The sequence below is a fragment of the Schistocerca nitens genome, chromosome 1 (genome assembly GCF_023898315.1).
Source record: "Schistocerca nitens isolate TAMUIC-IGC-003100 chromosome 1, iqSchNite1.1, whole genome shotgun sequence".
NCBI lineage: Eukaryota > Metazoa > Arthropoda > Insecta > Orthoptera > Acrididae > Schistocerca > Schistocerca nitens.
Window position 1 is genome coordinate 964,699,933 of NC_064614.1, and position 27,357 is coordinate 964,727,289.

General features: G+C 40.4%; 1 protein-coding gene across 2 annotated transcripts in view; it reads right to left on the reverse strand.

Annotated features, from left to right (window-relative positions):
- Positions 1-17,727: 17,727 nt before the first annotated feature.
- LOC126194920 (double-stranded RNA-binding protein Staufen homolog 2-like) overlaps positions 17,728-27,357 on the reverse strand; it is a 254,734-nt gene continuing 245,104 nt past the window's right edge. For both annotated transcript variants that reach the window (XM_049933299.1, XM_049933306.1), the window contains exon 17: positions 17,728-20,134. In XM_049933299.1, the coding sequence (XP_049789256.1) occupies positions 20,077-20,134 (58 nt within the window). In that variant the 3' untranslated portion in view covers positions 17,728-20,076. The remainder of the gene's footprint in view (positions 20,135-27,357) is intronic.

The following is a 27,357-nucleotide window of genomic DNA, read 5'->3' on the forward strand; positions in this document are numbered from 1 at the left end:
GAGGATAAAATCAGAGAGATTAGAGCCCACACAGCAGCATACAGACAATCCTTCTTTCCACGAGCAATACGAGACTGGAATAGAAGGGAGAACCGATAGAGGTACTCAGGGTACCCTCCGCCACACACCGTCAGGTGGCTTGCGGAGTATGGATGTAGATGTAGATGTAGATAGATGAGTCAATCTATTGAGCTTGGGCAGTTGCAATCCAGGGGTAAGTTGCTGACACATAATTTTTACACCTACCACCAAACTCTTATTCAGAAGGCATGATTAGAGACACAATTGTCCACACAGCACCTGATAAAGAAAGGGTTACCACTAGTTTCCCCAAGTGAAACTGATATCTCGAGAGTAAGTAAAGACAAATGTTGACAATTCATCTTTGCAGCTATGGCACAAGAAACAATAGAGCCAAATGAGAAAATATCTAAATAAAATTTGCAAGCAGATGGCATTTCCTAATGTGAGCAAAAATCTTAAGTATTAACATCAACATCATTTATAATGAACTGTTTTTAGATGGAGGAAGCAACCCAAGTGACACAAATATGCATTTCCTTGGAGTCGCAAGACAGATTTAAATACCTTGACCGATTTCAAAAATAACCTCAGAAAGAAATAGGCGTTTTGAAAGGAATGCATAATTGTGGAAGATTTGTGTAAACCAACAATATAGGTGTTGGCTCTACCACATCCATTATTGTCGGTTATTACCCACTGTGTTGTACTTATTATTTTAAAAGTATTATGAGAGTTTTCTATCGAGAAATATTTCAGTACATAGTGTACGAACAGCCAGCAACTGCCACAATTTTCTTCTTCTTGTCATCCATACTTTCTAGTATATAAACTACTTTCAAAGTACCAAAATGCACTGCACAACGTATTTGGGGCGAACTGTCGCAGTTTCTGAAAAACCTCACCTGTGGTCTCTGGCCTGCCAAGGAGCACTGCAGTCCTTGATCTGTTGATAAATCATGAAAATTCACAGCATTACACCACATACAAACAGATCGGCCTGCAGGCAGTTCTGTGAGGTTACATCTGATGTGCAGGACCTGTACATTAGTGGGAAACAAAGGGTTTTAGATTGCCATGCCCGATCCTTTAGAGATCCTCACAGAAATGGCCTGTGTTTTGGCCTGTCGCAAAAATTCAGTTGTGTGGCCGGCCAGCTATTCAGGAGTCACAGACGTCATGTGATGAAATGGGACCACTGTGATCAATCCATGCAACAGATAAGTTGTACAAATATTCTGAGAATCAATACTAATGAGGATAAGTAGCAACTCACCGTAAATATGATCGCTGAGCTGCAGACAGGCATGTAGAAAAGACAATCACACTCTCACACCTAAATTTTTGGCCATAACATTTGTCAGAAAATGAGAGCACAGGCACATTCACACAATCACTCACACACAACAGCAGGCACAGATGACCACCATCTCCGGCCACTGCATCTACAGTCTCTAAGAATCAGATCCAAACAAACCACTCATCACTCCTCCCTGCCTCTTGTTAGTAGCTGCTAGGCTAACAGCCAATGGTGTCAGCACTGACTGCAAGAGTGGTAGGATGGGAAGAAGCAGTAGTAATGAGGGAGTAGGGAAGAGGCGGATGTGCTCAGCTGCATCCAACCAGTGACGATGCATGAAATCTCAGTAAACAAACTATTCCATCTACTGAGACAAAATCAAGATTTTTCCAGTGTGTGTGTGTGTGTGTGTGTGTGTGTGTGTGTGTGTGTGCGAGCGCGCGTGTGTGTGTGTTTTTTCACGTTTGAAATTCCCTGATTTCCCGAATCTGTGGCAACCCTGAAAGAGTTTCGGTTAAAAGCTTTTCAGTTTAGCATGCTACAACTTAGACACATGGAGAATTTGGCAGTCCTGTTCAGACTGTCCAGTCCAGTGTGCAAATTCCACTAAATGTGCAAGACGGGGGCACCTCGCATCTGTCTGATGGTCAGCCATTTTGGTCTCACGACTGCAAGATGAAATGGACATTAATGTTATATATTCCTTACCATTCACTCAGGTATGTTCCTCCAGCATACTGCTCATTTTGCTGCCAGTAGCTGGTAAGACAGTCAACTTTTAAGTCAATATGGATGCCATCTTCTGTCTCATCAATTTTCAAATGTATCTACAACTAGAGGCGAGCCACCTAAAAAAATGCAACAAGGGACATACCTTTCTTACTCATAAACTGCTGATACTGAGAGTCTGAACATATTTACATCTTTTGGATTTTCCATCAATGACATAGTAAATCTGATCTCAAGAGAACATTCTTTATATGCAACTGGGAATGCTCTACTGGAATTTCCTGACTTATTTTCTTTTGGTCTGGTCAAGACAGTCGTTCAAAGCTTACATTCTGCTGAAACCTATGGCATGGCCTTGCTATTTTTGCCCTCAGCTGTTTCTACTGGCACTCCAGGACCAGGTGAAGGATGTATTAGACAGGTTGCAGGAATTGGACATGACAGAACCCATTTCAAGTCAGTGGGTTTGTCCCATGGTCATCATCACGAAACCATCCGTCAACCTCAGACTTTACGGGACTTCAAGGTCACGGTGAATGCTCAAGCTCAAGATGGTGTGGACACAATGTACATTCCAAAGCCTGAAGAACTATATGAAAAGCTGGTTGGTGGATACTTCTCCTCCTAATTCAACATTGCCAAGTCATACTTACAGCTGCTATTGGATAAATGTTCACAGAAGATACTGTTGATAAATACCCCACACGGTTTACACAAATATAAGAGGTTGGCCTTTGGAGTCGCCAGTACCCTGGCAGGTTTCCAGAGGTTCCTGGAACAGCTGCTTTGCAACATGTTGAGTTGCATTAACTATTTGGATGATGATGATGATGATGTCATAGAGAGTTACACAGAGTAGTGTTTAGTGGACCTAAAATCATACTTTTTTGTTTAGCAGGAAGCGTGGTTAAAATCCTTTGTCATGAAGGTATATTACCAATGCTGAAACATGTTGAAGCAATTGCGTCTGTGCCTCAGCCAGCGAATCTCAAACAGCTCCAGGCCTTTCAGATAAAAATTACATATTATGGAAAATTCATTCCAGCCGCATCTCCTGTAGCCCATCTGTTACCTCACTTGTTTAAGTAGGTTCCCATATACTGTTAACTGCTGTACAATCACAACAGCGTACACAGTGATGGTGCTATTGGAGATTTTTGCCATAGAAGGTCTGCCGCAGATGTTAGTGGTACACAACAGTCCACAATTTCGGCCAGAAGTTTTTGAGAATTTCTGCACTAAGAATGAAATGTAGCTCACCTGTTCACTTCCTTTTCATCCCCCATTGAATAGAGTGACAAGGAGGTTTGTTTGGACATTCAAACAGCAGGTGAGGAAGTATGTCCAAGATGTTTCCATAGAAGACATCTTCACACTGTTTTTAGGTTTATATCAGGCAGTACTGTCTGGTGACAAGAGCCCGTTGGAGCCCTTATATAGAATGGAAGATATATTTTCAGATCTCAGCTATGTATGGGCATTGCATTAAGCGCATTGCCAACATGTGAAATTTGTGCTGGACTGGGATTCGAACCCAGATACTTCCACTTCTCTATAATGGTTGCCTTAATCGCCTCAGCCTTCCAAGCACACCTACTGTACAGTACAAGTTCCCGCAAGCCGCACACTAAAGATGTCGTATTCTCCATCCGTTATCCCCTACTTGCTTGCAGCTATTCAGCTGAGACCCACAAGAGTTCGGACAAGTGAGTGCATCTGCACAGAAGATATCATTTTACCATCAATATGTAAATACAGGGTTTGTCAAGGGGAATCGCACATAATTTGTGAGTTGCTTCTACAGGTGAAAATAAGCTGGAAAGACCCTATGAACATTTGCTTGATATTCGATCATTATGGAACTGGAGTGGACGAAGACTATACACATCGATGAATGAATATGAAGACAGGTGTGAATATTACTTACTGAAATGCTGTGTCGGCACTGTGGTTGAGAGAATAGTGGCGGGACGGATGACTGATCCATCATACAAGAGGTGTGGGTGGTTCTCCCACAGATGGCAGCACAGTGATGTCATACCAAGGAAATTGCTGTGTACCCAATCTGCAATTGTGGGTTCAATCACTGAGCACTCATGAGGCCATATGCTTTTAATAATTCCCACAATGAAATTCTGTCTCGAAATGTGGCAGAAAACCCAAAGAGATTCTGGTCATACATAAAGCACACCAGTGGCGAGACGCAATCAATACCTTCACTGCGCAATAACAATGGTGAAGTCACTGATGACAGTACCACTAAAGCAGAGTTATTAAACACGGTTTTCCGAAACTCCTTCACCAAAGCAGACAAAGTAAATATTCCTGAATTCCAATCAAGAACAACTGCCAAGATGAGAAACATAGAAGTAGATATCCTCAGAGTAACGAAGCAGTTTAAATCACTTAATAAAGGCAAGGCCTCTGGTCCAGATTGTATACCATTTAGGTTCCCCTCAGAATATGCTGATAAAATAGCTCCATATTTAGCAATTATATACAACCACTCGCTCACAGAAAGATCCATACCTAAAGACTGGAAAATTGCTCAAGTTACACCAATACCCAAAAAGGGAAGTAGGGTAATCCGCTGAATTGCAGGCCTATATCGCTAACGTCGATTTGCAGTAGGGTTATGGAACATATACTGTATTCAAACATTACGAAGTACCTCGAAGAAAACAATTTATTGACACATAGTCAGTACGGTTTCAGAAAATGTCATTCTTGTGAAACACAACTAGCTCTTTATACTCATGAAGTAATAAGTGCTATCGACAGGAGATGTCAAATTGATTCCATATTTTTAGATTTCCAGAAGGCTTTCGACACTGTTCCTCACTAGCATCTTCTAATCAAACTGCGTGCCTATGGAGTATCACCTCAGTTATGCGACTGGATTCATGATTTCCTCAGAAAGGTCACAATTCGTAGTAACAGACAGAAAATCATCGAGTAAAACAGAAGTAATATCCGGTGTTCCCCAAGGAAGTGTTATAAGCCCTCTGTTGTTCCTGATCTATATTAACGACATAGGAGACAATCTGAGTAGCCGTCTTGTTTGCGGATGATGCTGTCATTTACCGTCTTGTAAAGTCATCAGATGATCAAAACAACTTGCAAAATGATTTAGATAAGATATCTGTATGGTGCAAAAAGTGGTAATTGACCCTGAATAAGGAAAAGTGTGAAGTTATTCACATGAGTACTAAAAGAAATCAGCTAAATTTCGATAAAGCGATAAGTCACACAAATCTGAAGACTGTAAATTCAACTACATACTTAGGGATTACAATTACAAATAACCTACATTGGAACGATCACATAGATAATATTGTAGGTAGAACAAAGCAAAGACTGTGATTCATTGGCAGAACACTTAGAAGGTGCAACAGGTCTACTAAAGAGACTGGTTACACCACATTTGTCCGTCCTATTCTGGAGTATTGCTGTGCGGTGCGGGATCCGTTTCAGGTGGGGCCGACAGATGACATCGAAAAAGTACAAAGAAGGGCAGCTCGTTTTGTATTATCGCGAAATAGGGGAGATAGTGTCACAGACATAATACGTGAATTGGAGTAGCAATCATTAAAACAAAGGCGTTTTTTGTTAAGACGGGATCTTCTCATGAAATTTCAATCACCAGTTTTCTCCTCAGATTGCGAAAACATTCTGTTGGCACCCACCTACATAGGGAGAAATGATCATCAAGATAAATTAAGAAAAATCAGGGCTCGCACAGAAAAATTTAAGTGCTCGTTTTTCCCACATGCCGTTCGAGAGTGGAACAGTAGAGAGATAGCTTGAAGGTGGTTCATTGAACCCTCTGCCAGGCACTTTATTGTGAATAGCAGAGTAATCATGTAGATGTGCCGTGCTGTAGAGTTGTTTAATTGAGCAAGTCCATTGTGTCTGTGAATACCAACATGCCACATATGTTGACCCTTGCAGAATAGGCAAGCATGTAGTTTGTGTAGACGTACTGTAATGGTAGTGCCCAAGTGCCTACAACGGAATATCATAAAATTTTCCTGATTGATGCGCCCTCTGTGCCAGGGTATTTCCCATGGTTTTTCAACCTTTATGCGATCCAGAACACTATCCAGTGTACATGTAACATCACAATGTGAGGCTGCCAGGTCAGTTGAGGAAAGGGAAAACATTATTGCCATGGAACAGTGGAGCCCTACCACCAGTAAACGGCACATTAGCCGTCTGCTCTATTTTCGACAGATGCAAGTGTGGCATACGTTACATTCCGAGGTATTGTACCTGTTCTATGTGCAGCCCATGCAACATCTGCATCCAGGCGACCAGATAAACAGACAACAACAATGTGAATGGTTGTCTGCACACAGAGATGTTGTGCAATACATTTTACTTGCAACAATATAGGAAAAGATAAGATTGCTATGTACCATAAATATGACACATTAAATTGCATATAGGCACTATTAAAAGACACTTACACACAAGCATTCAGCCATAGCCTTCGTCAGAAGAAGAGAAACACACACCATTCATTCACACAAGCAAACACACCTCACACACAAACGACTGCCAACTCCAGAATGCAAATATCATGTGGAATGAAAGCAGCAATCTGGAGGGGCGAGAAAGGGGAAGAGATAGCAGTGTACAGGTGGGGGGAGTGCTGTCTGGCGGAGTGTGCAGGGACTAAAATGCCAACAGGCGCAGTGTCAGGGGATTGTGGGACAAGGAGATGGGGAAAACAGAGCAAAACAGAAGAGGATCAGGGAAAGATGGGCAGGTGCATTGGCAGAGGGGAACAAACAAAGAGGGTAGGAGATGAGAATGGGGCAGTGACAGGACAGAGGGGGTGGAAACTGTTGGGTAGAGGATGTGGGGACAGTATGTTACCGTAGGTTGAGGCCAGGATAATTACAGGAGAATATGTTGTAAGGATAACTTACAGCTGCACAGTTCAGAAAAGCTGGTGGTGGAGGAGAGGATCCAAATGGCTCAGGTAATGAAGCAGTCAAGCATGTTTTGTTCAACTGCACATTGTGCTCACAGGATGGTCTACTTTGCTCTTGGCCGCAGTTTGGTGGTGGCTGTTCATCCTGGTGGACAGGTGGTTGGTATTCATGTCAATATAAAAATGAATGCACCAGAGCTAATAAATGACAGGGCTGCTTTCACAGGTAGCCCGGCCCGATACGGTGTGACAAACCTGTGACATGACTGGAACAAAAACTGCTGGGTGGGTGGACAGGACAGGTCTTCCACCTGGATCTTCCACAGGGATATGATCCTTGTGCCAAGGGGTTGGGATTGGGAGTGTTACGGACTAAAATGTTGTGGAGGTCGGGTGGGTAACAGAAAACACTTTAGTAAGAGTGGGAAGGATACTGGGTAGGATTTCCCTCATTTCAGGGCACGATATAGTTATTCAAAACACTGGCGGAGGATGTGATTCACCTGTTCCAGTCTGAGATGGTATTGGATGACGAAGGGGGCAGTCTTTTGCAGCTGGCTGTTGGAGGTGGTGGGAGGATTGGGGCTGTGTGGGGAAATGACATGGGAGATCTGTTTGCGAACTAGGTCTTTGTACCCATCTGTGAAGGCCTTGGTGACACCCTTAGCATATTGGGCAAGGGAGTTCTTGTCATTGCAGGTACACTGTCCCCAGGTGGCCAGAGAGTATGGGAGGAATTTTTTGGTGTAAAAGGCATGACAGCTTTCAAAATGCAAGTATTGTTGGTGGTTTTAATGTGGACAGAGGTGTGGATGGAGCCATTAGAGAGGAGATCGATATCTAGGATGGCAGCACATTGGGTTGAGGGGGACCAGGTGAAGCGGATGAGACAGAAGCTGTTGAGGTTGTGAAGGATTGTAGATAGGGTGTCTTGCCCCTGAGTCCAGATGATGGTGTTACCATCAATGAACCTGAACCAGACTAAGAGTTTGGCATTTTGGAAGGCTAGGAAGGTCTCCTCTAGATAGCCCATAAACAGTTTGGCATAGAAAGGTGCCATGTGGGTGTCCACAGCTGCGCTGCAGATTTGTTTGTATAGCCTCCCTTCAAAGAAGAAGTAGTTGTGTGGGGTAGAATAAAGTTAGTAAGGTGTATGAGGAGTTAGGTAGGGGGTTTGGAGTCTGAAGGACATTATGGAAAGTAGTGTTCAATAGGTATGACCATGGGCATGAAAGATGTGGGTGCACTGGGAGTTACTGACAACAGTGATGAACAGGGAATCTGGAGGTAAAGGGGTGGGATGGTGGAGAGTAAGTGAAGGAAGTGGTTGGTATCTTTGACATGGGAGGCTACACTATGGGCAATTGGTTAGATGTGTTGGTTAATGAGGGACAAAATTCTTTCAGTGGGGGCACAATAACCAGCCACAATGGGGTGTCCAGGTTTGTTGGGTTTGTGGATTTTGGGGAGCATGTAGAAGGGGTGTGTGTGGCATGTCGCAGGAGTGACAAGGGAAATGGATTCAGGTTCTAGGGAAGGCCTAAGGGTTTAAGCAGGGATTTGAGGTTGTGTTGGACTTCTGGGATGGGAACACTCTTGCTGAGTTTATAGGTGGAGGCATCAGATAATTGGCGGAGGCCTTCCAGCAGGTCATCACTGTGATTCATAGCAACAGTGGTGGAATCTTTGTCTACAGGTAGGATGATTAGGTCAGGATTTATTTTGAGGTTGTGTATGGCTACTCTTCCTTCTACTGAAAGGTTGGTGACCTAGGGAAGGATGGTGAGGCTAAGTTGGGGGAAAGGAATTTCTGGAAAGTGACCAGTGGGCGATTACGTGGGAGAGGGAGTGGGAGGGATCATGGTTGGATAGCGGTATGAACTGGGAGAGCCAAGGTTCAATGTTGGAATTAGATTGGTTTTTGTTGGAGGAATTGGCAGCAAAGAAGTGTTTCCATTGCAAGGATCGAGAGAAGGAGAATAAGTTCTCTGGCAAGTCCAGCATGGTTAAATTTGGGTGTAGGGCTAAAGTGAGGCCTTCGGATAAGGCTGAAACTTCTGTGGAGCTGAGGAATTTAGCAGAAAAGTTAACAACAGTGTTACAGGTATTTTTCTGTTCTGGACTTAGTGGAGTGTTGATGGAGTTTTGGGGAATGTGGTAAGTTTAAAACGTCAGCTAGGTACAATTTAGGTGCTGTGAGGGGTGGACGAAAAGGAACACTGTGGGTGGGTCAGGGGTTCAATAGTGGTGCCCAGAATCAGCACAGAATGTCAGCAGGTTGGATAACTTGTGGGGATGGTGTCTGGAATGCTCCTCTGGGTGCTGGAGAGCAAGGGATTCAATTTTAGAGATGTAATACATGAAGCAAGGATTGCACAGTAGCAATATCTTGCACAGGGAGCAAAAGCAGTAATAAGCTGCCTGTGCCATGGAGATGTGTTTTTGCAGTAACAGATTTGTGAGGGCCAGGGACTGGTGGAATCTGAAAACGTGAAGGACATTGTGAAAGGAGGGGTGGGATCCAGAGAAAGAAACTTCTATGATTTTCCATTTGGGAGGATTCCATGGTTTAGGCACTATGTAAGAAATAGGATGTGGGACTGGGTTTTAGCCAGGGAAATGGATACTTTTCTGAACTGGCATAAAATGGAGCAGGGGTTTGTAGCAGGAATGGTGTAAAGGAAACGGGAATGACACAGGAATGGGCAAAATAGGTGTTGATGGCTGTCAGAGGAGCTGGATAAGAGAAAAGACATGTAAAAATATGTAGACATGCAAAAACTTGCACAGATATGCAAAAATATGCACAGATATGCAAAAATAACTTTATTTAGAGGTGAGACTATATTTACACGCAATGCTATCATCAACATCCACAATTCTCATACGTGGGCAATGGAGAACCCAAATGACACTAGGGTAACAAGATTTCAAGTTAGGTTCTCAGTGAACGTCTGGTGTGTATGACTGATGATCTGATGGTAGGGTATCTGTTCCTGCCAAATTGCATGACAACCATAGCATATGCTCATTTCCTGATACAACATCTAACTGCACTTTTGAAGACACGATATTAGGGCAATGATGGCAAATGTACCTGCAACAAGATGAATCACTGATTCACTGTACCAGCGAAGTATCCTTGTACCTGAATAACACATTTCCTCAATGTTACATTGGCTGTAGTGGATGTATTAACACTATGGCATCTGGCGACACCACAGTGGCGTCGTCTGCATGGTATCGTTCAGTGGCCGGTGACACCAGAGTGGTGTCATGAGTATAGTATCGCGCAGTGGCCGGCGACAGCAAGTTAGTATCTTTTCCATTCTGTTGGTGTTTTGTTTAGGTAACAATAAGTTACACACATCAACAAGTGTTTTGTTTTTATAAGTACTTGTGCCCTTTCATCACGGCGGACAAAACAGACAATAGGATTATTTACGATGAATACGAGGATATCTTGTCTGACGTTTCAAACAACTTGGCCAATTGGGAAGATATCAAAAAATGAAAGTGAAGCAGAATCATATACTGAAATATGTCCAAGAAGAATTTGGCGGACGCTACGGTTCCCAACTGATTCAACTGAATCAGATGAAGAAGACAGTGCACAGTGGTCAGACTTTGATTTACCAAGGACCAATATTAATTAGAAGGATCCCTGGGTCCAAACATATTTCCCAAAGATACACAAAGCGTCGAGGACATTGTACAATTATGTATTGGGAACGATCTGTTCGAATATATTAGCAACGAAACCAACAAGCACTACAGTCAAAATTGCAATAGAAGGAAACTAGATTTAAAAAAATGCCAAATTTGTCGACGTTACGGGTCCCGAACTTAGAAAAAAAGCAAGGATCAATGATTATATTGGTCAATGAATCTGTTGACAGACACACTGATATTTCGCAAAACGATGTCCTGCAACCGATTATCATTTATACATTTTTCCGACAGCAATAATAAATTCGATAATGCCGACCGGCTTGTCAAAGTACAATTCGTAATTGATTATTTTTCCCTAAAAGTTTAAAGAAATGTTTAATCTAAGTCAAAACATCTCAATTGATGAAGGAATGATACCGTGGCGTGGATGGTTAAATTTTAAAGTTTACAATCCGTTGAAAATTACAAAATACAGCATACTCATTTGGATGCTGTGCGATTCGAGTAAGGGATACATTTCCTCATTCAAGATGTATTCCGGCACTGGACAGACTTTAGCGAAAACAGTGATGGAACTATTGACACCTTCTGATAGAAAGTGGCATCACCTCTGCATGGATACTTATTATAACAGTGCAGAACTTGCAGAGAAGTTACTTGAATAGAAAATTCGAGTTTGTGGAACGATACGGCAAAATAAAGGATTTCCTGAAAATTAAAGCGCGCAAAAGTGAATGTGTTTGAAGCTTGTCATTAACGGAAAGGTGACAAGCGGCCACCTACAAGCCAAGTAATCTGACTTAGCACTGCCTGCACCAAGCGAATAAATTTTTTAGAGACGTGCGGACGGGAAAGTGTTAACTGGTCTTCCATTTCAACTGACCTAACCCCATTAGACTTCTATTTATGGAGCTGGTTAAAGAGGAATGTGTATGCTATGTTGATGGATACACGTGAAAAACTTGTCGCCCGCATCACCGATGCTGTTGCCCACATTAAAGCCCACCAGTATGATGTTTGATGTGCAACACAACACACACTTCAACACATTCACAAGTGTATTGAGATGGGTGGAGGACTTTTTGAACACCTCTTATATGATGGATCAGTCATCTGTCCAACCCTTATTCTCTTCACCACTGTGCCTACACATCATTTTGGTAAGTAATATTCGCACTTGTCTTCATATTCATTGATGGATGTGTGTAGTCCTCAACCTGCTCGTGTTTCATAACGATAAGAAATCGGACACATGTTCATAGGACTTTGTCAGTTCATTTTCACATGTACAATCACCTCACAAATTATGTCACATTCCTCCTGAATTGCTGTGTATGTATATGTATGTGGAGTCTGTTCTCTTGAACGTGTCCAAAGTGGGGGGAAAGGGGAAGACACACCATGAAAAAATTGTACAAAAGGGACAGAAATCGGTAAATATGACTTACATGTACACACACACAAATGATTACAATTTCAGAACAACTGGATGATTTATTCAAGAGAAAGAGCTTTACAAACTGAGCAAGTCAATAAAGTGTTGATCCAATTGTGGCCTTTATGCAAGCAGTTATTCACCTAGGCACTGATTGATAAGAGTTGTTGGATGTCCTTCGGAGGGATATCGTGCCAAGTTCTGTTCAACTGGCATGTTAAATCATTAAAATCAGAAGCTGGTTGAGAGCCACATCTATAATGCTCCCAACATTCTCAATTAGGGAGAGGTTACATGACCTTGCTGGCCAAGATAGGATCTGGGATGCGTGAAACTAGCAGCAGAAACTCTCTGTGGGCGGGCATTATCTCGCTGAAATGTAAGCCCAAGATAGCTTGCGATGAACAGCAATAAAACATGGCATAGAATATCATTGACGTTCCACTGTGTAGTAAGGGTGCGGTGGATGGCAACAAAAGCTGTCCTGCTATGATAAGAAATGGCACCCAGGACCATCGCTCCTGGTGACTGGGCCATATGGCAGGCGACATTCACGCTGATATCCTGCTGCTCTCCATAGCTTCTCCAGACACGTCTTTGGCCTGGAATCTCCTTGACTGGAGTAGAATTGTCTTCAGTGATAATTCTCATTTTGAACTGAGCACTGATAACCAAAGACGATGTGCCTGGAGATGCTCCAGACAGCAATGGGCTACCAAACTGACTTGCTCACCATATGACTCAACAACTTGGTGAAATAATCTGGAATGCCATTTCATTTCATAGCAGGACCCCATTGGTAGTCGACTTCAGAATCTTTACAGCATAGCAGTACGTCAACAATATTCTGCAGCCCATTCTATTGCCCTTCATAGCAAGCTGTGCAGGACTTACATTTCAGCAAGATAATGACCAAGCACACATGGCTAGTTACTGATTGTCTTTGTGCTTGCCAAACCCTATCTTGGACAACAAGGTCATCCCATCTTTCCCCAATCGATAACACTTGAAACGTTACTGGGCACAGCCCTCCAACCAGCTTGGTATTTTGATGATCTAACGGGCCAACTGGACAGAATTTGGCACAATATCCCTCATGAGGACATCCAACAACTCTATAAATCAATGCCAAAGCAGAATAAATGCTTGTGTAAGGCCAGAGGTCGACAAATGCTTTACTGACCTGCTCAGTTTGTGAAACTCTTCCTCTTGAATAAATCATCCAGTTGTTTGAAAATTGTAATCATTTGGTTGTCAGTACATCTAAATCACATCTACAGATTTCCGTCCCATTCGGATAATTCCTTCACGTTAATTTTTTTTTTTTTTGTCTTAAGAGTGTATGTACACGAATGGCCTTGACGGTGAAATGATATCATTTGTGCTGATGCACTCACTTGACCGAACCTTTGTGGGTCTCATCTGAACAGCTGTGAGCAAATAAGGGATAATAGATGGAGGACACTACATCAGAACTGAGCAGCTTGTGGAAATTTGAGCTGTATGGGAGACATGCTTGGATGGCCAAGGCGGTTACGGCAACTGTGCTAGAGAAGTGGAGCCTCCTGGTTCAAGTCGCAGTTCAGCATAAATTTTCATGTTGTCACTGAATTTAATGCAGTGCCAGTACATAGCTGAGAGCATAAATTTTCATGCTGTCACTGAATTTAATGCAGTGGCGGTACACAGCTGAGATCTGAAAACTTCTCTTTCATTCTATACAAATGACTCCTGAATCATAGAAATGGTGTCTGTTCTCTCAGACATGTCAGCAATGAAGACGGCTCTGGAGGGTGCACTAGTGGAGTGGCCGCCACACTAAAGCCCAGACATTATCACAATGTCACCTCCAATGTCCGTCGCCTTATCTGTGTTCCCACCGCTGCCTACCTGATGTGGACATCACTGGATGGTCCGCTTTCAGCCTACTGCCTAGTGCCCACCGACCAGTGGCTCCTGGACTCTGAGCACTGGGAGTGGGCAGGGATCTGCACAAGACTTGTAAGTCCCACACATTGCTTAGGAGAGAATTCATATGGTAAACTCACAGTTACCACTATCTTTCATCATCTGCCACTCTGCAGGTCTGTGCACTGCACTGGCCACACATGCAGCTGGCGATGTCAGCACACCACAGATGTTACTCACCGCACAGAGCTCAAGCTCACTAGCAGTGGATGCAGGGATTGAGACCAGAGGCTCCACCATTGGCCTCCAGCATGAGTCTACACCAGCTGCCAGCGCCGACTCTAAACTAGCGTCACCAACATCAGTGATGTCTACACTTGCCTATATCTAGGCAGCCATGAGTCTCCCGGCCTCAGACTATGCTGTGCTTTAAACTGTTACTTATCGTGCAGCCTCCAAAATTTGGATGTTGTTACTCTACTGACCTTGTATCGCCACCGTGTAGTTCATGTTGTTGTACAGTGTTGCCATTGTATATTGTGGCCTACCAAATTAACAGATTCAAAAAGCAGTGTTTGTTTGTGCTTTTTGACACAACAAGATGCTTTCTAAAATTGTGCTGAATGGTCTCTGAACACTTGTTTATTTACATTTGACATAATTAGTTTATAGAAAAGACTTAGCACAATTTATTGTTTTGGAGATTAACATGCCTAATTGAATAGAGTTACACACACACACACACATACATACATACACACACCTGCCATTATTTGCTTCGTACACTACTATATATTTACTGGGCTGGGTATGCTGTTCCTGAATCCAGTTTCAGAACTATTTAATATTCTGATGATGATGATGAATAATAATAATAATAATAATAATAATAATAATAATAATATACACATCGTCCTCCGAGGATTTGTCAATTTTCAAGGATGTGTGGGAAACAATCATTTGGAGCAAAAAACTTCACATAACCATATCTCCTGTTGTGAATGGTTACTGTGATAGACTAATTTAATTTACTTCAACACAGTTACGAGGTCAATGGCGGCCACAGCAGTGTCTCTCACCCTATGACAATGCCTGCTGGTGCAAGGGTGCCCATACCAGTGGGCAAGAGGTGTGACTTACAAGTCATCATTCATCTTCCAATACATTAAAAACACTCCACACCTCCAGGTCTTGCCCCCCCTCACCGTTGCCCCCAACAGATTACTGTATACGGGTGCTCGTGGCCATGGCACAGCCTCACTCCTATCGCCATGGCCTGGCCTAAGTGTGCAGCAGCCAGTGTGTTCCATGAGGTTGGCTTTACTTGGCATAAGTATTCTAGCTTATCTTTTACCCTGATTGAACTAAATAATTTAGGTCTGAGGAAGAGAGGTAAATAAGTAATAATTCCACTTTGGGGTGTAGTACCCATATCAGTTGGAAGTTGCAATTTTATTTCTATTCTCTCCATAAGCTTTCAATAATAGGATATTAGAACTAATTTCTGGCCTGTTGTGTGAAGCTGGTGCTGTCCATTGTCTCTGAGTGTGGAGTCTATTTTCTTTTTATTCTTTCTTACTCACATTCCAAATGTTATTTTTCCTTTATTTCTTCTCCATTAGGAGTGCCATTCTATCCTCTCTCCTTCCACATTCAATTGATTCCATCATGGACGCAGAAAGGACACAGTGACAGTCATCCTGGCCACCAAACTACCTAGCGACAGGTGCTAACTAGTGAGCGTTAGCTTCTAGAACTGTTGCTGTTCCCGCCTTTTCTAGTGGACAGGACACTGTCATATCACGACGACAATGTGAGACAGTAGTCAGCACATGAAAGCGGTAGTGCGGCGACTCAGTCAAGGAAACATGTAATGAAAGGTTACGAGACAGAAATACATGAAGTTGAATTATAAAAGTGTGTAGTAGTGCATTGAAGGAAAAATTTAGTTCGAATAGGAATTAGAATGTTTCAACATTCTGGGATGGCCGGTTAGAACTTACCTGTTGGAGGGGGACTGATCTGCTAGAGGCCGACCCCACATGACTGCTTGGTCATGTACTCGCTCCATGTCTGTTGTCTGGATTCTGGCAGAGCAAATAATAGAGCATGACAGGTCTTCATTCTCACTCCCCCCCCCTCACACACACACACACACACACACACACACACACACACACACACACACACACTTTTTCTTTCTTTCCCTATCTCTTTTTGACACAAATGTAATTTGCCAACAAAGCTTTCATTAACACAGTTAATTTCATATGGCCCACCGGAAATAATTTCATATTTTAGTACATCCACAGGTAATACTCATTTCCAAATACAAGATTTATTCCACTTGACAATAATAGCAACCTCTTTATCAAGTCCCCATAATCTGTAAGTGGAGTTCTTTTCTATCATTAAAATAGCAACTCCATTACACTGTGTAAGGACTCTAGCACAGTGTACAAGTTGTTCCAGCATGTGATCACCTGGTTTAAGAGCCCTCTTCGTGCTTAGTCCATATATAGAGATGAATTGAGATCATGTACAAATAGATTATGATTAAGACAATTTATGACTGTGGCTTACTTAAGGACTTTAAAATCATATTTCATGAGTGGCTACTTTGCAGCAACGTTTGAGCAGCTTTTGATCAATGTTATTTATCATCAGATGCATAACAGGAGTTAGCTGTTCCATATTCTAGATCAGTATGATAAATCATTGCCATGCTAGACAAGTAATATTTACTGACTTACATGATGGAGTTGTCGTGATATCGCTCATCTAAGGAGAGGGCTATGTGGTTTAACATATCAATTTGGTTAAAAGTGGTGTGTCACCCAACATCTACGTAGCAACGAATGATGCTCACAATACTTAAAACCATTTAGTAGTTAAGTAGCCCACTCTTCAGTGACCCAGTCTGGAAAAGCGGGCCGTGGCATTACATAAAAAGTTGGCTGTGACAGTGCCACTGATGTCAAATATAAAAAACATAAATGAGGTGTTATCTGTAAAATATGTTAGCATTCTACTGTTGTATCTCATGCTGTCAATTTACATTTACACTGAGATTGTGCGATTATTGTAATGTTTCTTCTGAAGTAATGTTAGTATGAAGAGTTACTGTATTTAAGAGCAAGAATATAAGTCACGTTAATAGGAGAAGTGTCGTATTTATTTTTGCAATTGGATACTGCACTGAATTCTTGAGTTCTTGCATTTACTGCCAATCCTCAAGTCTAAGTCTAAGCTTTATCAACCATCAAGCATAATGGCGAGCTTCGGTAATTAAGCAAGTAAAAAATGGAATCTGATACCAATTAAGCCTACACTTCTTGTTTTAATATTATGAGAAGGAAAGTTGCTACTCACCATACAGCGGAGATGCTGAGTCGCAGATAGGCGCAACAAAAAGATTTTCACACTTAAAGCTTTTGGCCAATGGGTAACTATACTCAATGTTTGTCCTATTTCTCTTCTGTCCTGTGTTTCTCTTGTCACTTTACAAGCCCATTGGCTGAAAGCTTTAAGTGTGAAAATCTTTTTGTTGTGCCTCTCTGTGACTCAGCATCTCTGCTTTATTGTGAGTTACATTCCATTTTGGATTTTCCATTTTTTGACTTCTTGTTTTGAAGTGATTTTTAAGGATTTCATTTTTGCCATTCAATGTCAATACGTAAGATTCTTGAAAACAGAGACATGTAGTAAAAAAGAAACAAGATGTTACTTTAGAATATCAGTTTATTGATTTCAGTATCTAAAGAGGCAAATTTGTTTACAATTATCATGAAATAGTACTGTCTGTGCAAAGCTTTTCTGGAGAATGGAATTAATGTTTTGGGCAATACTGTGAGAATGACATGTAAGTGTATCTGAAAGAATAAAAAGCCATTTTCTAGGCGCTGAAAGAAATGGCGTAATTTGTAATACACCAACAATCCTTTCTCACACACATAAGATAAATTTGTTTACAAATAATAAGAAGCTATTTCCAACATGATTTTGTTGTAGACAGAAACAGAAAACTACTGTGCAAAGTTAAAACCTGTCTCTCAAAACAATGAGACTTGTCCTTGATCTTGTCAAAATATTTTATAAAACAATTATAACTGTATTTAATGAGAAATCTTCCACCTACACATTTTTAGATTATGTTCGAGTTACAAAATAAAAGGGATATTACTACATATTCAGACAGTTCTAGAGCACAATATCCATCAACACTTTATGTTTCTGGACATCTGAAGAATGTAGCCTGTGGCTTATTTTAAAATACACAATAACATTCCATTTGTTTTATTATTAAACATAAGATATTCTCACGTTCAGAAGAACTATTTTTAAAAACATATGGTGTACAGGAAGCTATCAGGTTAAGACACAGACAAAAGAAAAATCAGTTTTTTAATTATTTCAGATTTCCTATTAGCTTTAAGATTTACACATAAAGCTAGAAGGAACATTTCATTCTGAGAATGGAAAAGATACCGCATTCTTTTCCAGCCCCCTACTGCACGTGTAAGTATAATCAAAAACTGGAAAATGTTTCCCAGAATTACACAAAAAATCATCATACATTGTATTATGCACTATCATTACATAAAACTGTTGTCAAAAAATGTTTAGAATACAAGAGAATGAAAGCTGATACATTATCTCTGGGATCAGAAGTTTGATATGACACGGCAAGAAAGAGGTACTGCTTTTTTGGTATATCTTTGTTTTATCATTTGCACTTCATAGATGCAAAATTTTCATTGCATTACTAACAAAGTCAATGATAAATCTCTGACTGTGAAAGATATGGAAGCACACGAAACAATACTGATTACTCACAAACAAATAAATTACTTATTAACTGCAAACAGCATTGTCCATATAAAGCACTACTGTTAATGCATCCTTCAACAGAAACAAAAAACAGACAGTAATTGTTTACAATGACCTTGAGAAGACAACATATCTATTTTTTACATTTATTTCTATAATTGAGTTTACATGTTTTACAGTAATCATCCAATAAAGATATCTTGTTTTATCTGTTTTCAGTTTCAGTGACATAGCTATAATGAAGTATGTGAAGTGACAAACATGTAACATGAGGTCCATCATAAAAATCATTCTACAAGGCTACCTGACACGTTTGTATAGTTCAATATACACACACATATACAATGTTTAAATTATCAAAGCCTTCTTAAAAATTAAAACATTCAAATCTGTTCATCAGAGAGCAGAACAGAGTACCAGCTATTCTGGGAAATATTCTCTCAATATACAAGCATAACTGTTCTATTTTCAAAAGCCCCATAGATTAACAATGAAATCAATACATTAAAATATTAACAGCTTGTGACCATTTCCCATGTTCTGGTGCTGAAATTATCTCTGAAAATGTTTCAAAAAGCAAAAGATAAAGCACAAGCATTCAACTGCAAGTATATTAGCAACAGATAAGATGGGTGTGATCACAAGCTGAAGCTGCCCCTTGCGCTCTGGCCCTAAAAAGCGGAAGGGACAGGTATCACTACTTTAAAATGATGATACAAAACTCCCTAAATAACTCAATTCTTTTGTTATGCAGTTCTTCCAGGTTCCAACTTTAGTTTACAAAGTGGCTTTATAATTGTTATGCTGCCAGGATAACAACGTTTTCAGCATTTTGGAACTTATTATATGTTAAATGCACATGTAGCTGTGGAAAGCCTTGCTTCATACAGGGAACACAAATTGTAGCACATTGAACACCATAGCAACACACTGAAATGTAAATTTAAAGTTTGTATTTGAATAGCAAAGTGGAACAATGGCACTGCAATTATTAAGAAGTCTGTCACACCAATCACGTGAGTCACTCTGTCTACATGTGACAAGGAATTCTGCAAATGCAATTCTCTTTCAGAGGAGAAATAAATTTTGTTCGGAAAAGACTTGATAATTGCTTACATTGTTCCACAATCAGAGTAATACTAATGAAGGAGACAGATCTATTTATGGAAATGAACAGTTAAGGAGTTTTGCATCAATCGTACCTGACCCTCTGGGACAAAATGGCCGCATGTTTTTCCACCTCTATTTAGTTAGGGAGATGCCTCCAGCTTTGTGAATGGACTGCTGATTGAGATGAAGCCTAAAATGTAATATTGAATATTTTTAGTCAACTAATCTACGTCAAACATTAAAAAGATTATAAGTGTAAAAGCTAACACTGCCAGCAATTACAGAAGTGAGTACATAAAAAGACGGATGGTGAGGCACTGCTCAGTAACAAGAAGCAATGTACCAGAAGATACTCCAGTCAACAGCGTCATCCTCCACTGTGACTGAGGTTTCTGCTCTCCACTTATAACGACTATCTGGAAAATGTTCGTATAGCAATGGATATTGTATAGGGACTGGAACAGAGGCTACACTAACACAGTATAGAAGTGCGTTTAACACCTGAAACAGTGAGACAGGCACTACACTTCTTGTTCACCTTTGGTTCAAATTGAGAGTTGCAAATGAAAATCTCACTTCCGTTTGTGGTGAATGCTTTGAGGTAGGCGCATCACATTTAGCGTCATTTTTCATGTTAGTTTAGTTATGCTGAGGGTAATTGGTCATTGTAGCATTCATTATGGATGACATGAAGTCAACACAAGTATAACATTAACAAGCGACAGTTTTCTGAGTATATTCATTTTACTGTGGAGAGTCAGAAGCAGAAACAGTGCCCAGTGTGCCACCTACCACAGTGTTATCAGTTATCAGGATAAGGAATGGTTGGAGTGTGAGGTGTGGGAAAAAGACAGAGAGCACACTGTGACACCGCAAAACATTGTCCGTCCTTCTCTGTGCAAAACGCATCACTCAGCAACCTTTTTAATTGCACATCACTTCTGTAATGTTCATCTGTGAAAAAAGGAAAATTAGGTTGCTTATCATAAATTAAATTACAGAATGGCCAAAAGCAAGGCATTATTAGAAACGGTATGATGTGTTATCAAAAGAGATAATTATATCTAATGAACAAAAATGCACAAGAAGAATTACTAAAATACGACTTGGAAGAAAAAAACAAGTGGCCAGAGCAGGAACACAAACAAGATCTCTGTTGACTCAATGGAGATCACCTCAGTTGACATTTCCCAAATCCTATCTGCCACTAATGCATTTCGGAAGAAAAGGAAAGTGAAGAATCATCTGGATGCAGCTGTAGAGTGATTCCAGAACTTGGTCTTCTACTTTTAAGAGGAATATGCGCAAAAATCAACCTCAGAGAGCAGTTGGCACACTTGAGCACATTTAAAATTAAACCATTTACAACAGATTTCCAGACATATAAGAAGATGGAGGGCGAGAGATGGGAGGACAGAAAGAGATGAGGAGGCAGTGGCAAGCATTGGACAAAGAAGCAAGCAGGTCGCAGAATATTCAATTTCTTTCATGGGTGTAGTATCTCCTCTGCAGTACTATTCACTATTAAATGTTTACAAGATGTAAGGTATCTTATATTACTCACTTCTTCTATTTTGGGGCAGCTGCAATGAATCTGTATCAGGACAGAACAATTATAGTACCCTATCTGTCAACTATTTCTATTGTTACACCAGCAAGCTTAAAATATATTGCCTGAAAGAAAAACTCACAAATAAGCAGTTCTGCAGTTTACAATAAAACATGCAACTTTCCCGCCTCCTACAGAAGGGTGCATGTAAGTGTGTGGATGGCAGGGTGATTCACTGTGGGGTTCCACATTGTGGTGTGGCCGACAGTGTCATTCAGCCATGTATTTCCAAAGTGTGCACTTTGAGACGTACATAGAACATCTGGCACTGAATTTCATGTTACAAAAAAGTTCGTATGGCATTGTTGGTCAGGAAATCCTCCGACTGGATACGCGTACCGTGGAAAAGCTATTTTTCTTCTGTACACACTGACCCTTTCCTTGTGGATATATGAGAGTTGTGACATAAGTCTATTTGTGGAGTGTAGATGAGCGTAGTGGATGTGTGTCTAGTATAGTGTTATGTTTCGGGTTGGATGATGATGATGATGATGATGATGATGAGACAAGGGAGAGGGTGAAACATCGCCCATCCTGCCCATGCTGATGCGAAGCCTACTCCTGTTGAATAGTGTCAAGGGAGTCGCTGCGCTCAATGTCCGCATCTGTCAGGTGAATCACCACCAACAGTGTCACATGCCCTCACTTCATGAGATACTGTGGAGAGATGTGGAATTTAATCCAGGACACTGGCACAAAGACTGGTGATCAGAAGCTTTATGCAATCACCTCTACCCTTGCCACCCAATACTGGCAATAAAAATTTCATCCACCACCAAGATTTGAAACACCTTACTTCTGAATCAAGCACCACTACACCTGGTGTGCATCAGTGATCTCAGCTACAGAGGCAGATTTGATTTTCGTGGTAGTTTACATATGGTGAAGGTATGTACCCACTTTAATGTTTCATGATGTGTGGCATAAAGCGAATATTACACGCATTATGTAAGAAGTGACATTATAATTATCTAAACATATAAATTTATCTATGAAGAGTCAGAAACAGAAACAGTGGCTCTAGGCATCGCTTACCCCAGCTTTGCCAATTACCAGGGTACTCAACAACTACAGAGAGTGGTATGGGACAGAGGTAGAGAGTATTCTCACTGGTGATAACATAAAATATACTCATTCCTTCTCTGGGCAGTATTTATCGCACACCCATATCACAGGAAAAAAAGAGTCCTTTATAATTCTTGACTCACTTGGTCCAAGACGGCATACTGTCAAAGTTTACCTGTTTGCATCTCAAACTCTAGCTTTCTATTACCTAATCCCATGCCATTGTATACAGGATCACAATTAAAGCTAGCTTTACTGAATGATGATCACACTATTTATTTATCAAACAGAGAATCTTCCATTTACTTTCTTTCTGTTTACTTCTTAAATTTCCTATCATTTACACTGCTAGATAGAAAAATTCCAGCACCCTCAAGAAATATTCAGGGGAGATAAAGTACAACATGGGAACCAAAGTGATACAAAAAAGCAAAAATAATACAATTACTGTCGCTACTGTGGGAATTTGATAATGCTCATCTGGGATATTTTTGATGTATAATCTCAAAGCTGTTGATATTCACCCTGAAATTCATGCTGTAAATAAAACAAATGTGATGACTGAAGGTATTGTGCATCAGTTGTGTTGTCTGTTTAAGAGTTGATGATGAGAGAAGTTGCTTTATGCCTGAAGTTAAAAATGAAGTGGTACAGAAAACTGACAAAATAAATTGTGAAAACTGAAGTTTTATGGTGTTTCAAATGCAAGAAAACTTTTACAGATTTCTCTATGTTCTTCATGATGCAGAGGGTACTAGGAAAGTTTTGCAATACAGCTCCATTTATTTAATTTTTTCAAAGTAATTTCTGTCACACTGAATACACCTCTCCATCCTCTGAAACCAATCTCTAAACTAGTTCTCCCAAGTTTCTGCAGGGAGTAAGGCACACACGTTGTCCCAAGCCCTCAAGATATTATCCTCTCTTGAAAACTGCACTCCTTTCAGCCTAATTTTCACATGCGGGAACAGTGCAAATTCAGAAGGAGCAAAATCTGGACTGTAAGGAGGGTGCTTAAGAAGTTTGAGTCCAGTGTCCCACAAATATTCAGTGCATGCTTTGGCACAGTGAATTGGAGTGCTGTCATGATGGAGGAGGAACCAAGTGTCCAGGCTTGACTTTGGTCGCAGGTTCTTCAAAAATTGGATAACTTTTGGCAGGCACTGTTCAGTGTACCACTTAGTTCTGACTGTCTTCTGTGTGTCCAAAACAACATGCTCCACAATTCCTCTCAATTTGGGGAGGGGGAAAGAAGCTATCAGCTTCTTCTTCTTTATTTATCAGGATTTTCTGACAGCTACGAGTGTGCCGTTATCTACAAAGACCCAAACTTTGTTTTGAGTCGCAGTTGACACGTCATAATAATACAGCCAAGTCTCATCACCTATCATAACGTTACTCACATATTGAGATTGTCTCTTGGAAAACTTCTTTAACGTCTCCCGGCACCATGTCATACAGCACGGTATCTGTTCTTCCATCAGTCTACGCGGCACCCAGAGACAACAAAGTCTCTTTACTCGCAAGTGATCATGCCAGAATCGAACGAATTGCTGATGCATTTAGGCCTAAGGTATCCTCTATCTGCTTAAAGGTCATTCACTTGTCTTCGTCTACCATTTTCCTCACAGCGTCAATGTTTTCTGTACCTGATGACTGTGGCCTTCCCATCTTCTCAGCTTCCTCCAGAGTGAAATTTCCTCTTTGGAATTTACTGACCACCTGAATTTAATTGTAGGATGTGAACACATATCACCGAGTGCAAGAGTAGTTTTTCAAAGCAATGGTCTATGTTTAAAATATGTGAGAAGTTGTGCCGCAAAAAATCTCGCTTCATGAACACAATGCCATAGTAAGCATTTCAAACTAACCCTGCTGGTGAATGACTGCGCCCAAAGACTTGGCACAGCGGCTACAATGCAAGTGTGAAGTATTTTCAGAACACAGCAACAACAGGGTAGAGTTAAGACAACGTATCTTGGCACCTGTACAGAAACGGATTCTCATTCTCAATGCTGGGCGAGTATAACCCTCTGTTCTTAAGGGGTGGCCACCTCAGTTTGCTGTTGCCTACTGAGCTGTGTGCCTCATCTGTTACGAACACGACATTCTCTACCCACTTGGGTGCAGGCAGAGGTGCACTGTGGGAATGGAAGCTTGTGCCTGTTGACTACTCTGCAATTGTTCTCAACTGATTTTAAAGAAATTAATGGGTAAAAAAATTATAAATAGAAAATTAAACAATAAAAACAATTCTCTCGCATATCAAAGACTGATTCACAAGCTTCATGATGAACTGCCTATCACTTTGTTAATAGCTTTAGTTACTGTGGGAATGGAAGCTTGTGCCTGTTGACTACTCTGCAATTGTTCTCAACTGATTTTAAAGAAATTAATGGGTAAAAAAATTATAAATAGAAAATTAAACAATAAAAACAATTCTCTCGCATATCAAAGACTGATTCACAAGCTTCATGATGAACTGCCTATCACTTTGTTAATAGTTTTAGTTACTGTGATACTCAGCCATTACCCAAACTACTGTGCAAAAGTAGAATATATTGCAACGAAAAATAGGTCACTATGAGTTTGCATTTGTAGAGTAGTAGTGAAAATCATATCTCACAAATTGTTCACGATGTCGAAACAAGTTTTTGGAACATGAAAGCATACAAAGCAGGAAGTATTTTGCCACAGAGTTAACATACGACCATTTCGCATCTACTGCTATAAATGAGGAACAACATATTTTTTTAAATAAAATAGTGTAATTATTTTGCGGGCCACCAATAGCTGGTGAAATGAGAATTAGTACAAATTTGCAGTAACATAGTTGAAAAAGTTACACATTTATTTTCATATGGAGAATGAGTTTTACATACACTATTGGCCCGACTTGTTCTTATTCGTTTATTTAATAATAGAATGTTTCAGGGCTATGCCACAATTGAGACTGCATTGCCACATTAGTGGGTTGACATTGTGTAAACCCCACTGTGTTTCGGAATCGAGAGTAAAAAACAAAGGGTTTACAAGTTGCAGGGGCAAAAACACACAAAACGCTCCTTCCGCAGCAATTCCTTTTCCATTATGATGTGGAAGGAGTCAGCCTTCTGAACAGAATAACGACAGTAGTGAGACATGGGTTTCCTCTAAAACAAGTGACGAAGTCTTTTGACTACTGTATCTGTATGACAATACTCAGCTACATTCTGGCTGGAAAACACAAGAACTGTCAGGCCAAAGCGTGTGGGACATTCTTACACATCTGCCCTACAGCCCAGACTTGGCTGCAAGTGACTTCCACTTTTCCACACACTTGAAACAGTGTATTGACACCCAGCACTTTGACTTCAACAAATAACTTCCAAGATGATGTTACTGGTTGGCTAGAATCTCAGGTGATTAAGAGATATGGTAGATTCTTAAATGAAGCAGTAAGAAAAAAGGGGAGGGGCGTAGTTTTAATATCTTCTAATAAATTTACTTTACTTCTTTCAGTACTTTATTTACAGCCAACTGGAAGTTACTTTCCTATTAGCTCTCATAATTTGGTCGGAATTTGCTTTCTGTCATATGTGCCCGAGAGCATGCACAGAGGCGAAGATATACTTTTAGTTTCTGTATCTTGATAATCAATGCTGCACACTCTAATTCAAAATGTGATTAGATTTTCATTGATAGCTTAGCAGCTTTTACCGTTTTAGTATTTCACCAAGATTCACACATATTAAGTCATTGAAATCCTTATCGAAGGCTCTTTCCGATGTTTTATTTTTAAAAAAGAAAAAATTGCCATATTGTTTGCCATTCAAAAACTTCACCTTAATATATTTATTCATTCTGGAGGTATGTTGGGAGGTCTGTCTAAGCTGCCTCACCCCATATAATGGTAAGAGAGAGATTTAGAAACACGGTTTTAAACTCCGGAACATGGCTTATGAACTTAATGATGATTAATCTTGAAATGCAGCCTAACATGGTGTGTGTGTGTGTGTGTGTGTGTGTGTGGGCGCGCACAATGGAGGGACTGAAACATTGTAAAAAAATTAATGGTACATGAGCTTGATCAATTGAAACCACCAGAGCTGGCACTGAGTTCCAAAGAGAGCATTAGGCAATGACTGACTGGGTACAAAAATACAACAGAAAATGACTGGGTATCTTTGAGAGATGAAAAAATGTATGCAGAAGAAATCCTGGATAAAACAAACATATTAAATGCAGTTGAAGAACAGGTGAAAATATAAAAATTCCGTGAATGAAGTAGACAAAATTGAATACGGATGACTAAATGATACTGATGGAAAGTACTAAGTGGTAAAGGAAGAATAGTTTGAAGAGAAAAACAAAGCTGTAGAAGCATGCATGGCTACTGGATGAACACGGTAGGAAAATTAACAAAACCTTCAGAGAAAATTATAAAAGATGAAACTTTGTGTCAGACTGGAATCTGAAATTGAACTTCCTACTTTCAATGAGCAGTCTTCTAACTGTGGACGCACATTTAGACAGGAAAATATTTATATTTGTATGCAGAACTGATCTAATTTTTCACTGTTACTAGTGTTTTACCCAACTGCAAGCCGACCTTTTTTTCTGAGTTTAGATTCACAGGCAAAGCCTATGAAAGCTCTGAAAAATACCATTTTTCCAAATATGCTATTGTGGTAGTGTTTATAGTATTGAAGGTTGATTGTTTTTAATGATGGCATAAATTAAATTTTAATCTTGCTCAT